We start from the raw sequence: 17,725 nt of genomic DNA on the forward strand, positions 1-17,725 counted from the left end.
GATATTTGACGTAAAACTTGGTTATATTTCGTTTTATGACATCCAGACTTTAATTGCAAAAGATGAAATTTGAATTCAAAAATTTATCATCAATTATACCTTACGGGGACACAATCCGGGGACACACTGTATATCATATACAGTGACTCCAAAAACTATTCGCTCACCATGCGTATTTGCACTATTAGTTTGATAAAAATAAAATAAATTACAAAAAAAAAGATTTATTGTAATACAAATAGACGTTGTAATGTCTTTATAAGAAATTAGCAAGAAAAAATTGTTCTAACAATTTCACAATAATAATAAAAAATATAGATCAATTCACGTGCACATTTTGCACTCCAAAAAGTATTCGCTCAGGTAGTTTTAATAAAACAAAATACACATAGTTTTTTTAATCTAGTAGGTAAATCATCCCAAATCAGTTACGCATGCGTCGTACTACCCCTTTGTTAATGACGTTTTTTCAAAACAAGTGAATATTTTTTTAAAATAAATTAAAATGGGTAGAAAACAATGCGAAATATCTATAGAAGTTAGAAAAATTATTATAAGCCTACGTAAAGAAGGCAAATCTATTCGAGATATTGTAAAAAGGTCGTATTCGACCGTGAAAAGTATTATTGATAGATTTGCTTCAAATAATTGTTTCAATAACGCTGTCAGAACTGGTCGTCCTCGCTCACTTGTAAAGAAAAGAGAATTGTTGTCAACAAAATTAAAAAAGATCCTAATAAAAGTGCAACAAAAATTGCTATTGAAGTTGAAAGTGAATTTGGAAAATCTATATCCGTAAATACCATTCGTAACGTTCTGTATGCAGCTGGTTATCATGGTCGAGTTGCCAGAAAAAAACCATTTATAAGCAAAATTAATAAACAAAAAAGAAAATTATTCGCTGAAACCTATAAAAATAGTAAAAATGAATTCTGGAACAAAATAATATTTAAGGATGAGAGTAAGTTTAACATTTATGGATCCGACGGGCGGCGAATGATATGGCGGCAAAAGAATAAAGAACTGGAAGAAAAAAACTTGAGACCTACATTTAAACACGGAGGAGGTTCTGTAGTAGTATGGGGCTGCATGAGCTCGAAAGGTGTTGGAAATATGCATTTCATTGATGGAATCATGGATCACAAGCAATACATCAACATTTTAAAAACAAATCTTCGAAGCAGTGCTGAAAAAATGGGGCTAAATAACGATTATGTATTTACACACGACAACGATCCGAAGCACACAGCCTGGAATACTAAAATGTGGTTACTCTATAATACTCCAAAATGGATTGAAACCCCTCCACAATCGCCTGACATTAATCCTATTGAAAATTTGTGGAGTTTACTGGAGACGAACATCAGAAAATACAGTATTCAGAATCAAAAAGATCTAAAGGCAGCTTTGATTACTGAGTGGGAGAAAATATCTATGGATACAACACAAAGATTAGTAGAATCACTTCCAAGACGATTAACTGAAGTCATTAAACGAAATGGAGGCCCTACCAAATACTAAAATTTAAAAGATAATTTGTTTTATTAAACCTAAGTGAGCGAATACTTTTTGAGTGTAAAAATTTGAGTTTAATTGTTTTTTATTTTTTATTATTGTTGACTGATTGTTAGATCAATCTTTTCTTGTTAATTTCTTATAAGGACATTACAACGTCTATTTGTATTACAATAATCAATAAATCTTTTCTATTGTAATTTATTTTATTTTTATTAAACTAATAGTGCGAATACGCATGGTGAGCGAATAGTTTTTGGAGTCACTGTATTAACGTCATATTTTGACAAATCTTATAATTCCTGACACGCTCTGTATTTAGGCCTAAAATGTGGTATATGTTCCTGCTAAGCAACAATTAAGGTAGACAATAGATTAGCAAGACCCTCTTTCAAAAAATCGATAATCTAAATTAAATTAGGCAGATTAGTAACGTTTTCACGCTCGAAAATTGATTAATTTTTGCAATAATTAATGTAAAAGTTTGAAATTCCCCACCCCCGACTCCAGATGACGTTTTTTCTTCTGTTTTCTTCTAGCGCATAAGATTCGTAGCATTGTCTCTCTCCAGGAATTGTATTGATTTGTCGTTCAAATCCGAGTGACGTATTTTGGAGCTCCAATGGTACGCTCAAATCTGATCGTGAGTGACGAACTTTCGAGTTCGCGCCCTGTAATTTCAAACTTTATTATTTTTTTTTGGAAAAACTAATCCTCAGAATCAAAAATTAAAAAGTATAGGGTCAATCAATTTTAAAAAACTTTCGAATAAGCCAATAAAAAAAAAACTTAACGGCCCTATTAATAGGTCTTTAGTTGAAATTTTGTTTAGAAACAAATGATTTATTATTCATCATAACATTATCATATTGGAATATACTAAATTACAAATCAGAAAAATCAATTTCATCTTCATCGCCACCGATAGCCCTCCAAAAAGCAGTAACCATCTCTTCAGCTTGCAATTTGCGCTCATTATGAGGTAAAGATTGAATACTTTCCTTCATGCTTTGCAATTTGGAAAACAAATTAGTAAAATCGTCCATTTGAGACATACAACTATCAATTCCATTTAAAAGGTTATCTAAATCTTTGTTAACCCCTAACTTATTTTCAGCATTATTCTCATTACTTTCCAAAGGTTTATCAATTTCTTTGCTTTTCATCACTAAATTAGGCCAAATATGGCTTTGTAAAGCTTCCACAATCCGCTCAACGCCAACCTTCTCTTTAATAATCTCATCATTTTGTTCCAAATTGTCTTCATTGTTGGGATAAAGCTCGATTAATTCATATCCGTATCGAAGACACCACTCAATTGCCATCGGTTTAGAAATTTTAGTATCGTTATTACAATAATTAGCTATTAATAATTTAATCTCCGGGTTACATTCATCATCTAAATCTTGCCAAACTTTTAAATCATCTAAACCAGATTCTTTATTAGTATCTATATGAATTATTAAAGCTTCAACGGAACTATTAAATTCGCTGTCCCTTTTATAATCTTTCGTTATTCCATGTACGTTGACGTTAGCTTTGTAGTATTTAGTATCCAAAATCCAGGATGTTGATACTTTATCAATACTTTCTGATAAATTTACTGTTTCTTTAGTTATTAACTTTAAAAGAGATTTTGGTTTAGTGCTACTACTACTAACTATTAACACACTTGGTTTGCTTAAATCTTCACTCATTATTTAGATTAAAATACACCGAAATTATAAGTAAACATAACCATAAACTGATGCTATGTGTCAAAATGACAGATTGCTGTTACGGAGTGAGGTTATGTATGCGTCATATGTCACATCGTTATGAGAATTGCGCAATAGATGGAGCACATTATTTACAAATGAAGTAATCTTTCAAAATATTAAATACTAAATACATTTGCTTTAAATCGCTTTTTATCCTAATTAGTTAATAAAGGTCAATATGACCATCTTCGTAAAATTAATAAGTGTTATTGATATGTACTTACGCACCTAACAAGGACGAAATAAATCAAGAGAAAGGTAAATTCTACGAAAAACTTTAACAACTTCTAGATGAAATAGGGGATAGCAGAGAAATCATAATGATGGACAATTTTAACGGAAGAACCGAATACAAGTTAAATAATCGTACCGTAGAACGATATAGTCATAGATAATGTATAGATGTGACATTAGCGTTGAATTTTTGTCGCTCAGCACTAGCGCCACCAAATGCTTGATTCCATACTAATATCAAATACCGCCAATTTCAAATGTGACATATTTTTATTCTAAAAAAACTTTTCAGATAATTTTTTGATTTTGGGGCAATTAAGAAGTGTATGTTGTATACTTAAAAATTTTATTTAAATATTGAATGTTGTAAAACAAAAGTACAGTTTTGAACAGTAAAAAACTTAAAACTTAGACAATAAATCAATCTTAGATAATAAAGAAAAAGTTTTCTAGTTATAAAGTTTTAAACAGAAATAATAATAAATAAAATAATTGAAATTTACAATTACAATAGTTGGAAATGTTAACAATATCAGAAAAATTCACATTAATTCAAATATGTGCACTGTAATTTGGAATAGACACTTTATGTTCTATTTTGCATTATAATTTATGTTGAATAAAGACGTTTATTATTAGTATTAACAGTATTCAATACTCTTATTTAATTTTTTTGTTATTTTTCCTAATTCGTTTCCAATTTGAAACATTTATCACATTCTGACTATCGGTTCATCGTAAAACGTTCATAACATAAAAATTTAATGTATAAGTACAATTGTTACAACAGTCATATTAAAACTTTAACATTGATTTGTTGTTATACAAAGGTTAATTGCTGTATATATAAAGATCCAACAAAATTGCTTACAATATGTTACTATGGTATTTTAACTAAGACAGAAATAAAATAAATAAAAAGTTATAAGTATAATAAGTATTATAATTATGGTATATTATTATATTATAACATTTATTTAATTATATATAATATATAACATGCTTGTATAAGCCTGTAGGTACAGACCTATGTATAATGTTTATAATATATAAAATATATACATAAACTCATAATCTCTTATCATACCATCGGCAAAACTAGAACATACTATTATTCCTTATTACTATTCCATCCAACGTGTTCCTTAGAGAAATGCTTTCCACCATGAACATTTCTGTAAATTCTCATGTCTTCATATTGCCACAATTCTTCCCATCCACTTAGTTCAATTGACCTTTGAAATATTTGTGGATAGTTTTGGGTTTGGAAATCGGTAAAAAGTTCCACACCGTTCTCTGCATTCATCCGTAGCGTAATTCCTTCCACTAATTTTCTATTAAAAAAGATGTACCTACATATTTGTCATTTTTAAAGTACATTTATAAAAAAAGAAAACTCTTAAATTAAATGTACTTACCATAGGTAAAACTTCGGAAAATAACTTCCTTAATAAAATACATAGTAACAAATTACTTAAAAAACACCGAAAACTTACAAAATTCTTAAACATCAACTTACACCAACAAACTGTCATTGTCAACAAAACAAAGCTTTCCTAAGTCGCCCCTGAAGTTGGTAACGATATAACGAACACTAGCGCCATCAATGCGTCGGTTCTATACTAACAATAACGTTCGTGACTATGTTCACAATGGTTAACCTAGTTCCTATTAAGTGCCAGGGGTATGGATATAGTGAAGAACGCACTAACGAGAATAAAGACCTAAAAATTACAAACGACCCACTAGACCAGTGTTTCCCAAACTGTAGTACGCGTACCACCAGGGGTACAGGCACAATTTGATGGGGGTACACGTTGCATTGAACTTTTCCTACGGCTGGTGCAGCAGACTTTTAACTATTTTTTGATTAAACATTAAAAAAAATTCAAAATTTGTTATTCCTGTATACATGTTACTTTTTGGCGCCGTGATTCCCCGGGCATTCAAGTAAAAATCTTCAGTCGCTATTGAACTGATACTGCGTGTGTTTCCTTTTAGCTTTCGGTGTGATTTTTCTAATTGTATTATTTTTATTTATTTTTATAAAATATAATGTGTATATCTAATAATCAAGATTATGGATCGCTGGTTGCAACCCGGATGTTCTAAACGCAAAGTAAACGAAATTGAACGAACATGAAATTATCGAAAACGAAATTTCTTCAAAACCGGTTAACAAAAAAGCAAGGAAGACTCGAAAATACGGCAAAGAATACCTTAAATTGGGCTTCTCGTGTAGTGGTGATGAAAAGGAACCCATTCCACTTTGGGTAATTTATTTTGAAAACCTGACCAATGAAAGTATTGTTGTGGTACCACCCGTTTACGTACTACTGTTCACGTAGTATTTATCTTTATAATAATAGGAATATAATAAGTTTACAATATAATAATGTAGGTATCAAAAGTAATGATTCTGTAACCAAAAACCAAACAACCACCAGAGACATGTGTGAATAATAAACATATCAGGGGACGGAAACAGATGGGAACAACCCCTAATTCTCCTTGCCTCTGTGTATATCAAGAAACAGATGGAAACATACTTAGGGCCGGTTCTTCAGTCGCTAGATAAACTCCTGTTAAGTAAATCTCGGTATAACTTGAAAAGTCAATTCTCGACAGTTTAAAGATCGATATAATATATTTTGTAACCTAAATAACAATTGTCTAAGAAACACCACGATGCAGCTTCACATCAGTGACCACTACGGACAAATACTGATGATAACCAACAAAGATCTAAAAAAGGAAAAAACACAAAAAATTAAAAAAAGAATTTATAACGATGAGAACACTCACTTTTTTAAAATCGCTCTTTCCACAGTGGATTGGCAGTCTCTCCAAAAATCCGAGAACGCAGGTGAGTTGTATGATGTTTGTCATAATATATTCTGTGCAGTCTTCGATGATTGTTTCCCGTTTGCCTATAAGAAAAAACGGAATACTAAATTTAAAACAATTTATATGTCTAAGGAGACTAGAAATCAAAGGGACACACTAGATCTTTTGGGGTGGCTGGCCTCTGTAACTAGGTCCAGAGAATCCTATGACAAATATGCTCAATGTAAACAAAAGTACTTTGATCTCTTAGAGAGCGAAAAGAAAAAACATTACACGAGAAACATTTTAACGGCCGATAATAAACAAAAAAAGATGTAGGAGGTTATTAATAAGGAATGATCTTATCATCATGCACAAAAAGAAGTAGGAACGAATTTAACTGCACAAAACTTTAGTAACTACTACGCTGAAGAAGTTGAAAAACTGGTAAAGGGTTTGAATCCGACAATAACGAGTTCCAACGTTTACGTAAAGAATACAGCAAGAATTTTTTCAAAAAGTCTACTTTAATCCCTGTACCAAAGACGAGATAACAAATATAATTAATCATTTAAAAACCAAAAAGAGCGAAGATGTCTATGGACATTCAACAGCTGTTATAAAGAAAGTTGCGAATGAAATCTCTGAACCGCTTTGTATGGTTTTAAACAAATGTATTGAAGAGGGAGTTTTTCCCGAAAGGATGAAACAGGCCAGGATCGTTCCAATCTACAAAAAAGGAGATGACAACGATTGCTCAAATTACAGACCGATTGCCCTCCTTCCAGTGTTTTCGAAAATCTTCGAAGAAGTAATAAAACTCCGACTAATCAGCTACTTGCAAGAAAATAAAATATTTGACGATAGCCAACATGATTACAGGACCGGAAGATCGACGATCACAGCTGTTACCCGAATGATACGCGATGTCACGGAAGCTCATGACAATCGAGAAAGCGTGGAAATGACCTGTTGCGACCTCACCAAAGCTTTTGATACGGTGGACCATAATCTATTACTGGATAAGCTCGCCTTTTACGGCGTACGGGTATCAACACTAAGTCTAATGAAATCGTATCTGAGTAACAGAACACAATATGTCGCTTGGAATGGTTCAATATCCGATGTGAAAAACAATAGATACGGTGTACACCAAGGATCAATCCTGGGACCGATCTTATTTATACTGTATATGAACGATCTTCCTCGAAACATAAAAAACTCAGAAACGTATCTATATGCGGATGATACGTCGTTCGTAGTAAAAGGGAAAACGAGAGAAGAAACACAATTGAGAACTAACGATGTCTTAGAAGACGCGTCTGATTGGTTGCGAGCGAACAAGCTCATCCTCAATGAAAAAAAGAATCAAAAAATTAACTTTCTCACGAAAGGAAACGATAACGTGGTGAACTTTCTTGGCTTGAAATTGAACAATCGTCTCACCTGGGATGACCATGTGAGTGCCCTTTGTAGAAGACTCGCGAGTGCAGTTTTTATGGTGCGAAGATTGGTGAAGTGTACCGAACCTGAAGTAGCAAGAACAGCATATTTCTCTTGTTTTCATGCAGTGGCCTCATATGGCATCTCCATTTGGGGTTCGGGTCCGGGAATCAACAGGGTGTTTAAGCTACAAAAGAGTTGTATCCGCACTTTGTGTAATCTAAAAAATTTAGAATCATGTAAAGAACATTTTAAAAAAATTGATATACTTACCGTGCCCTGCATGTACATCCTTACCTGTGTTAACCATGTACATAATAATACACATCTCTATGACATAAACTCCGTACATCACGAATATAATACGCGACAAAAAAACTCTATAAGGGTTCCATATCACCAAAAATGTGAAGGGGGTGGTTACGTTTAGTAGTTTAGAAGGGTAGGTTGAAAGTACAAGTAGGGTCAAAACATGCCCTATTACGAGTTAAACATTTTCCTCAAATTTCATTTTCCTAGCGTTTATGGTTTTTGAGAAGAACAAATTAAACCAAAAGTTTCCGCCATTTTTGGAGGGTGTAGCTCCTTAGGGGAGCCGAAGTCGCCCATGGTTCAAAGTACCCTTAAAATTCACTAAAGAATCACCCCTTGAAGTTTGTTGCAGTCATTCAGATACACCTGTATAATATATAATTATTCTATGACGCGCTTGAGCGTCTCTTACGTTCTGATGCAAGGTCTATCGGAATCCCTTCAGACTAGACTTCAGTACGCCATGTCGAAACGAGTCTGGAACACACACCAGCACCATCTTTTCCAACTGAACGGAACCCCTCTCTCCCCGCATGGCTTATTTCTGTTTCTTTATAATTTATAACTCGCGTAAATTGTTCTAAAAAAATTAAAGAGACAAAACTTTGAAAACCCAATAACAGGATTCGACAAACACAATTATTTGCCATATTTTGGTTAAAACCGCATTAAAATCCAACCAGCCGTTTTCGACTATACCGCATCTTACTAAACCGCGATTTTCCGCGAAACTATATGGAATATCGAAAAAATTAAATATGCACATCATTAAAAACACATCAGGGTACCACCTGTTCAAATTTGAATTTTTTTCGCAACTTTTTTTTATAGGCTACTTTTTTCATTTAACTCGCGGTTTTAGGAAAACCGCGTAGTCGAAAATTTTCAAATTCACATATGTTACGTAAAAATGTTCAGTGAATACAACAAAGCTAACCGCAATTTTCTTCATCGGACCGTTCTCGATATATCGATCTTTAAACTGACGAGAATTGACTTTTCAAGTTATACCGAGATTTACTTAACTGGAGTTTATCTAACGACTGAAGAACTGGCCCTTAGTTATGTGATATTTTCCGTGGGAAGCACAGTTGTAAAAACAGAGTTCACTAGGAACAGGGGGGTTAAGTCGAAAAGTGCACTTCACTAAGGGCAGTCGAAAAGTCAGTCAGTCACATAAAGTTAGTCGTCTCTATTAGATCGAGTCGATCAGTTAGTTTTAGAACAAATTGTTACCGGTCGTCATCGTCGTCTCTTAAATAAAATTAAACTAAAATTAAGAACAGAAGAAAAGTTGTTTAATTTAATAAATTGCCCTTCACAACGAAGAAATAAATATATTCGTAAATATCGACGTTATATCTGAGTAAGAATACACAACATCGGTGGCGGCGGTACACAACAGTATGAAACCAGCGCACTTAAAGCGACATTTTGACACAAAGCACTTTGAATACAAAGATAAACCAATCAAATTTTTGAACATAAACTCAAAGATTTAAATCAATCTCAAAAAGTAATGAGAGGTTTAACAGGAGGTGACAATCAAAAAATCATAGAAACTTCGTATCGTGTCTCGCTTTTAATTGTGAAATGTGGTGCAGCGGAAACGATTGGCGAAACTTTAATCAAGCCGGCTGCCAAAATAATGATAGATGATAAAGCAAAACAAACTCTTGATGGTGTACCCTTGTCAAATAATACAGTTCATCGACGAATAATTGATATGGCCAATAATGTGAAACAGATTTTATTGTATTTTATTGATATTTCTCAAAGTCGTTATTATGCATTACAAGTCGATGAGTCCACTGATATCACAAATTTTGCAAATCTTATGGCGTTTGTTCAGAAGGTTCAGAAGGCAAAAATTCAAAAGGTTGCACCAAATGTCAAGTCCACACATTGTTGCATTCACAGAGAGGCTTTGGCAACACGTAAGATGCCTGCTGATCTGCAAAAAGTTCTTGATGAAAGCGTGAAAATCGTTAATTATATTAAACGTCGACCTTTAAACGCAAGACTTTTTGCACAAATATGTGAAGAAATGGAAAGCAGCCATACCCAAGCAGCCATGCTTTTTCATACTGATGTACAGGGTGGGCAAATTTGGGTGTTATTATAGGCTATCTCAGAAACTATAAGAGATACGAAAAAAGTAGGTGCCATGTCCCGGTCTCTTTTTTCGATACTAACCCAATCCTGCAAACACCAAACCTCTATCTTCTTTTGTTTTTAAGTTATAGCCAAAAAGTCAAATTTTCGTGATTTTAAAACATGCTCATATTTTGTTTATTTTTGAAATTAGAGAAATGGGGCCGATACGTTCTTAAGACACTTTTTTAAGTAGAATATACTGCCGTTGAAAAGTTTTAAAAATATTTGATGATTTTTGAGATACAACACAAAGTTGTATTTTTTTAAATACAAACTATAGTAGATTATGGTGTTACTGAAAAGAGCATATTTTTAGCTTTCCAATGATGTATTGCACGCATGGTGTATTTGGGGAAAATAAGCGTTATTTTTTAATTCTAAAATATTAAAGATTAATATTCAAAATTTCAATTATAGTAGGCGAGGAAAACGTTAAATACCACTTAGTTACTATAGTAACGTGAGTTTACTGATCATTTCATTCATGAATTTTTCGAAACGAGTTTCCCGCTTAAAAATTCCTCATTATCTTTAAATACATAAAGCGATAAAATTAAAAAATGATTCTTTGAAAATGATAGATAAGGCCCATATAGCATATTGTAATGTTTTTCCAAATGGACTGCAAATAGTTCCTCTTCTTTTGAGAAGAATTATTTTAATGAAAACAACATTACTAAATTTTATAATAATTTGTTTTTTATTAAATTGAAAAAAAAATTTAAATATTTAAACAGAATTGTCGAGTTATCTCAGGGTTAAGGCAGGTTCTGGTAATACTGTCAAGACAAACATGTACACAACTTAAGGTGCAATCAAATTGAGATGTTGTCGACAAAATTAACAAAATATACTGATTATATAAACAAATATTCTAAATTAGTTGATTCGAAGTAATATTTATCAACTCAGATATGTATAACAACTCGTCAAATATTAAATTAATTAGGAAATTGTAATAGTAATCTCAAAAATTATATTGAATTTATCAAGAACTTCTCTTATTGAAGGTAAGAAGAGTTTTTTCTTTAAAAAATGTATCAACAAAAACAATAAATTATAAAAAAAAATAACTTAGCCAATTTGTTTCTATGGGAACCTTGGAGGTCAAACTCAGAATAATATTTTCTTCGTGACAGGTGATGGTTGGCTTCAGGATTGAGAACCAATTTTTCTCTTCACTAGTGATGATGGTTTCTACCAGAAACGGAACCAATTGCTTTACTTGATCAGGAGCGAATTTAATCGTTTCTTCGAAATTATTGAACAGGAACGGATATTCTTCTTTAATAGGAACAAGATGAATTGTTTTTTTTTTCAGAGTTAAACAGGAACGGATATATTTTTTTAAACTCGTTAACACGTTGATTTAAATAATTTTCAGCAGAGCAAAAAAAATGTGTGTGTTTCTTTAGACAACAGGAAGCACACTCTTTTTTGTTGATAAATTCCGTTTTTCGGATGTTAAATTTCCAAATAACCTCTCCTGATTGGTTAAATTTATGGATTTGGAATTTGTGTCTTAGTTTTTTCAATGTAGCCAACTTTGACATTTGAAATGTCTCTAATTCAATTTGTCAAATTATTATTTAAATTTTTTAAAATTATTTATAATTATGCGTGATATTTCGTAATTTTGATGCTCTTTTAAAACAATTTTCAAATATCCATTCATTTTCTTCTGATCTCAACTATAAATTTTCCAATATGTTCAAATTAATTTTGTAAATTTTCATCCAAATTTCATTATTCCATACAAATATTAATTATTTTCTTTGTTAACCAAGTTAAGTTTATCGTTCTAAATAGGTATGATCCGGGTAGATAAAGATTTAAATAAATAATTTTGAATAATTTAAATTGAGGTTATCTAATATCGAATCTTTAAAAATTACTTCGCATCGACTTTACAAGTGATAGTTTAGGATTAGAACATTAAAGAACAATAAAATGTACCGAAATTCACTAGTGTATAGTATCTAACATTATTTTATAATTGTTTAAAAAAAAAACTCTTCTACGATCAATACGATAATCAAACAAGACTAAACTGCTGGTAATGGTTATTATTACAATATAAACATCGTTGCAATGGAAAGTCCGCTGCCCAGTTTATGATCCCTAATCTTCCTCTATCTCACCCAATTTCAAAAGAAAAGGTTGGTAATATGAAAAAACTTCTAAATCTCCTGGTTGGGGAAAACAGGGACGATACTACCGAAGATTTCATTCATTGATACCCAACTGTTCTAACCTTACAACCAGTAAGTTTAGTAGAAGAAGATGACACAGTCTACGACTGTTTAGTTCCTAAAGTTGTTGTTCATATTTAATTATTCATTAATTAATATGTTTCTTGTATTTTTAATAAACAAATTTTATCTACAAATCAGTTTTTATTGGTGAACAAAGTAAGGGATAAGATACTGAGAAATTTAAATCAACTCTTCAAAGTTTTTATTCATTGGTAAAAAACCAACTTTATCCTGCATAATGGTACCAGAGCAACTTTCTGTCATATTCGTGCAAAACCATATAGCAATTAGGTAGTAATTACTGTCCGAACTCGCCTACTATAATCAAAATTTTGAACTTTAGCGCTTACTATTTTGGAATTGAAAATTAACGCTTATTTTCCGCAAATACACCATACATGCGATACATCATTGGAAAGCTAAAAATATGCTCTTTTCATTAACATCATAATCAAGTATAGTTTGTATTTAAAAAAATACAACTTTGTGTTGTATCTCAACAATCATTAAATACTTTTAAAATTTTTCAACGGCAGTATCTTCTACTTAAAAAAGTGTCTTAAGAACGTATCAACCCCATTTCTCTAATTTGAAAAATAAACGAAATATGAGCATTTTTTGAAATCACGAAAATTTGAGTTTTTGGCTATAACTTAAAAACAAAAGAAGATAGAGGTTTGGTGTTTGCGGGATTGGGTTAGTCTCGAAAAAAGAGACCGGGACATGGCACCTACTTTTTTCGTATCTCTTATAGTTTCTGAGATAGCCTATAATAACACCCAAATTTGCCCACCCTGTACGTTGGCTATCTCGGGGAAAAATTTTAAGTCGATTATTTGAACTGAGACAAGAACTTCAAATTTTTCTTAATGATAAATTTGAACTGAAAAAGTGTCTACATGACTGAACGTGGCTATCCAAATTGGCATACTTAGCAGATATATTCTCTATTTTAAATGGACTCAATTTATCATTACAAGGTAAAGATATTTCATTGTTTCATGTCCAGGACAAAGTAACCGCTACAATTGAAAAATTAAAGTTATGGAAAACTAGAGTTAATAATGGAGAGCTAGACTCGTTTCCCTGTCTTCGTGAGTTTGTAATAAAATCATCTGATAAAATTGATACGGATGTTCTGAAATGTTTAACAGAGCATTTGGACGGATTACAAGAGAGCCTGAAAAATTATTTTCCGGATTTAACGACAAACCTCGAATGGATAAGACATCCGTTTAATATTGATTCATCTACCATGCCAGATAATTTATCTAATGTGGAACAAGAACCGCTTTTGGAGTTACCTGCGGACGGGTTTTTGAAAAATAAATATAAAGAGTGTTCTTTAGCATCTTTTTGGCTGCAAATGCAACAACTATATCCGAATTTAACAGAAAAAGTGTTAAAACATGTTTTGCCATTTCCAACATCATATCTATGTGAAGTTGCGTTTTCAGCATTAGTCGATATTAAGTCGAAAAAAAGAAACAGGGATTGGATGTGGAGCCGCATCTTTGATTAAAATTAACGAATAGGGAACCTGATTATAATCATTTGGCATCATCTCAACATAAACAAATTCATCCATCCACTGATCCCACTGATGCTTTCGTTAATGTTATTATTATTACATTTATTTATTATACTTTATTATTATCTATGTTATTTTATTATTATTATTTTGTTTTTGTATTAAAAAGAACTAATATAATATTTATTTTTTGGTTGATGCTAAAAGAACATTTTTTTTTAACGAGGGGTACTGGAAATTTTGATAATTACAACAGAGGTACATACATGCTGAAAGTTTGGGAAACACTGCACTAGACAATTAAAATCAATAATAGATTACGTTATGATGAAACAACAAACACAACTTCAAGTGCGAGTAACTGAAAAGAAAGAAGCTTATCTGAAGTGAATAAACATCAAAGACTGTGATGATACAACTGGGATCGAAAATATAGAGAAATTGACATGTATGCAGGAGGTAGAGGATGTATGGAAGCTTAGAAATTCATAGAAGATATAAGATCTGAGAAGAAAGCTAACCTTCAACCAATTCCAACTGATAAGTGGGAAGAATATTACAGAAAGCTACCGAAGATCGACCCGCATACCTACACGAATGAAAAGCCACAACCAATAAATATAGAAGGGAAGAGAGTAGAGATAAGACCAGAAGACACGAAGAAATCAATTAAGAGATTAAAGAACAGAAAGACAAAAATAATCATAAATGCATGCTATAGGGTCACGACAGAAGCTTGTTTTTCGACTAACACCTATTTTCTGATGAGGTGCCTTGACCCTCATAGAGTCAAATCATCGAATAATTTTATTGTTGCCCTTTGACAGTGGAGGTTCAATGATCAATCTTTGACGATCTGAAGCATTCTTTTTGGCATTCCAATCACTACTATATTCGTCACCATCAAGGCTTACCCCAGTTACCTTAAAGTACTTCAAAGATTACCTTTTTGCTATCATCCATACTGAAAAGTATGAGAATCATTTTGGTTTTACTCCAATCATTTTTGAGGTTGTTCATATTTATGTAGGTTACAACAATTCGCTTTAGCTCAAAATCGTTCCAGATGACGAAAAGACTCGGGATTTTTATCTTCGGAAAATATCTGCGTATTGTACGATGATCAAAATAAATATTTATACAATATTTTCTACCATATTAACTTGTTATATTTTGAATTTGTTATTTTTGTAAATTATATAACAAATCATTTTTGAAAACAATTTTACATGGCACACTTTGTGTGGTGTATGGCACACTACACTGCGTAAATGTTGTAGTTAGCACACTTCGTATGCACATTTTAATTGCAATATATTTAATTTAGAGTTTTTACCCATTATTTATAAAAATTACAAGTTAATGTCATTATTTTCATGATTTTAGATTAAAAGAAGAAAGCTTTTAAGAAGAATTTTGTTAAATTACTTATAATGCGATTAGCGTAGTATACTTTACAACATTCAATCATTGCAAAATCAACATCATTTGTTTAAAATAATACATGCATTGAGTGATTTTAATCAATATGATATCCCGAAAAGATTGTATCTTTTAATATACAGGGTGTATCTGAATGACGTGCCCAAACTTCAGGGGTGATTCTTTAGTGAATTTTAAGGGTACTTTAATATACAGGTGTTCATTTCAAAACTTTCCACCTCAATTTCTGTAAATCCGGAAGTTTAAAAAGAAAATCGCTGAAATAGGTAAAAAATAAAACCAAGGGGGACAACTTTTTATGCAAAAATTGACTCACTCACTTCAACCCCCCGCCGCGCCGCCAGAAACCAACCCCTTAAAAATCTTAAATGGATAGGGGTGTCAAGTGATACCTCATTTTAAAGGTCTTTTAAGGTACTACATGTTAGTATTTATTTTTTTTAAATTGATCGATTCGTTTTCGAAATTTCCCGCTTTAATTAATATTAAAAACTTTAATCACCTTCTTAAAAGCAAGAATAAGTAATCTTTTATTATTAATTTATAAAATTAAATTACCAAACCTTTATTATTTCGGAGCAATCGGAAATATTTAAGAAAACTAAACACGTATAATTATGAATTAAACTAAATTTTATTGAATGTTTTTTTACAGTAAACCTGTATGAAAATTGCTCTTTTTTTGACTCGAATGGCCAAAAAAAGGAAAAAAAGAGACAGTGCGAGAAAAGAATAAAATAAAAGTGCAATTCTAAACATAAGTTTATTTGGTTATTACTTAAACAACTTTGTGTTATCCACTTAACAAAGTTATTTAAATAAAACAGCAATAATGGTTTACAGTTTGCAGGAAAGGATTGAAATTGTATTAATGTATGGATCCCAAAATGAATGTGCTCGACGAACTGCCGCAGTTTTTAATGAAAGGCATCCAGATCATGAAGAAATTCGCTCAGACTGGGTCCGTTGCCAACATAAAACATAATGAGTCGAGAGTTTTGAATGAAACCGCTCAACTGGAAGTGTTGGGTCATTTCGGTATCAACCCCAATACTTCATTGCGTCAGGTATCTAGTGCAACTGATATATCCTTGGGTTCTGTTCATAAAGTTGTAAAACTTCACAAATTCCATCCTTATAAATTGAAAATATATCAAGAGCTAACTGAAGACGATTTTGACAGGAGAATACAGTTTTGTGAAGAAGTGACCACTATTATTAATAATAACAACGTTTTTGTGAAAAATATCTGCTTTAGTGATGAATGCACTTTTTCTTTAAATGGATTTGTAAATAAACATAACTGCAGATATTGGAGTAATGAAAACCCTCATCTGACTGTAGAAGGGCATACACAATATCCTGAAAAAGTTAATGTATGGGCCGGCATTTTGGGAGACCAAGTGTTTATCGATGGAAATTTAAACGGCGAAGTGTACTTGGATATGTTAGAAAATACTATCAATCCACTAATTACGGAAGCTCTCGAGAATCAGTTGGATAGAGAAGAAAATGCCTTACTTGATGAGAATGAATTACATTTTCAACAAGACGGAGCTCCTCCTCACTATGTTCTCCCAGTACGACAGATGGATAGGACGAAGAGGTCCTATAGAATGGCCAGTCAGATCACCAGATTTGACACCATTAGACTTTTTTTTTATGGGGTCATTTAAAGTCTGTTGTATTTACCCCTCAACCTTAAAATTTAGAAGAACTTCGTCAGAGAATTACTGCAGCTTGCCGTGGAATTCAAAGGGAAGTTTTTGAAAATTGTTTAGCTAATAACGGACAACACTTTGAACAATTATTAAGTTGATTTTCTCTGCAAAAAGTTTTTGTACATAACTAAATAACTGAAAATATAATAGAACGTTTTAAGCAGTTAAAAGTTGTTTAAGTAATAACCAAATAAACCTAAAAGAAAAGAAAAATGAAACAGAAATCGCTTTTTCTAAATATCTCTGACAGACGCCAGGCAAGCTAGCCAACGTAGGTATATCATTGTCAAAATAACCTAAATATCAAAGATTTCGGATTGCTCCGAAATAATAAAGGTTTAATGGTCGTTGTAAAAACGAACATGGTAATTTAATTTTATAAATTAATAATAAAAGATTACTTATTCTTGCTTTTAAGAAGGTGATTAAACTTTTAATATTAATTAAAGCGGGAAATACAAAACAAAAATTTTCGCAAAAATTTCGAAAACGAATCGATCAATTTAAAAAAAATAAATACTAACATGT

At 31.9% G+C, this 17,725-nt stretch overlaps 1 protein-coding gene and 1 long non-coding RNA gene across 2 annotated transcripts; both read right to left on the bottom strand.

Annotated features, from left to right (window-relative positions):
• Nucleotides 1-2,304: 2,304 nt before the first annotated feature.
• On the bottom strand, nt 2,305-3,282 carry LOC111429367 (alpha- and gamma-adaptin-binding protein p34-like). The gene has a single exon (XM_023065259.2). It carries the CDS (start codon nt 3,210-3,212, stop codon nt 2,400-2,402), a length of 813 nt encoding a protein of 270 aa, XP_022921027.2. The 5' UTR covers nt 3,213-3,282; the 3' UTR covers nt 2,305-2,399.
• Nucleotides 3,283-4,431: 1,149 nt separating this feature from the next.
• On the bottom strand, nt 4,432-5,201 carry LOC139431960 (uncharacterized). The gene is made up of 2 exons (XR_011641990.1): nt 4,928-5,201; nt 4,432-4,861 (listed from the first exon to the last, which is right to left on the bottom strand). It is a non-coding gene; the product is annotated as an uncharacterized lncRNA (long non-coding RNA).
• Nucleotides 5,202-17,725: the final 12,524 nt, after the last annotated feature.

Source organism: Onthophagus taurus, chromosome 11 (assembly GCF_036711975.1).
Source record: "Onthophagus taurus isolate NC chromosome 11, IU_Otau_3.0, whole genome shotgun sequence".
Taxonomy (NCBI): Eukaryota; Metazoa; Arthropoda; class Insecta; order Coleoptera; family Scarabaeidae; genus Onthophagus; species Onthophagus taurus.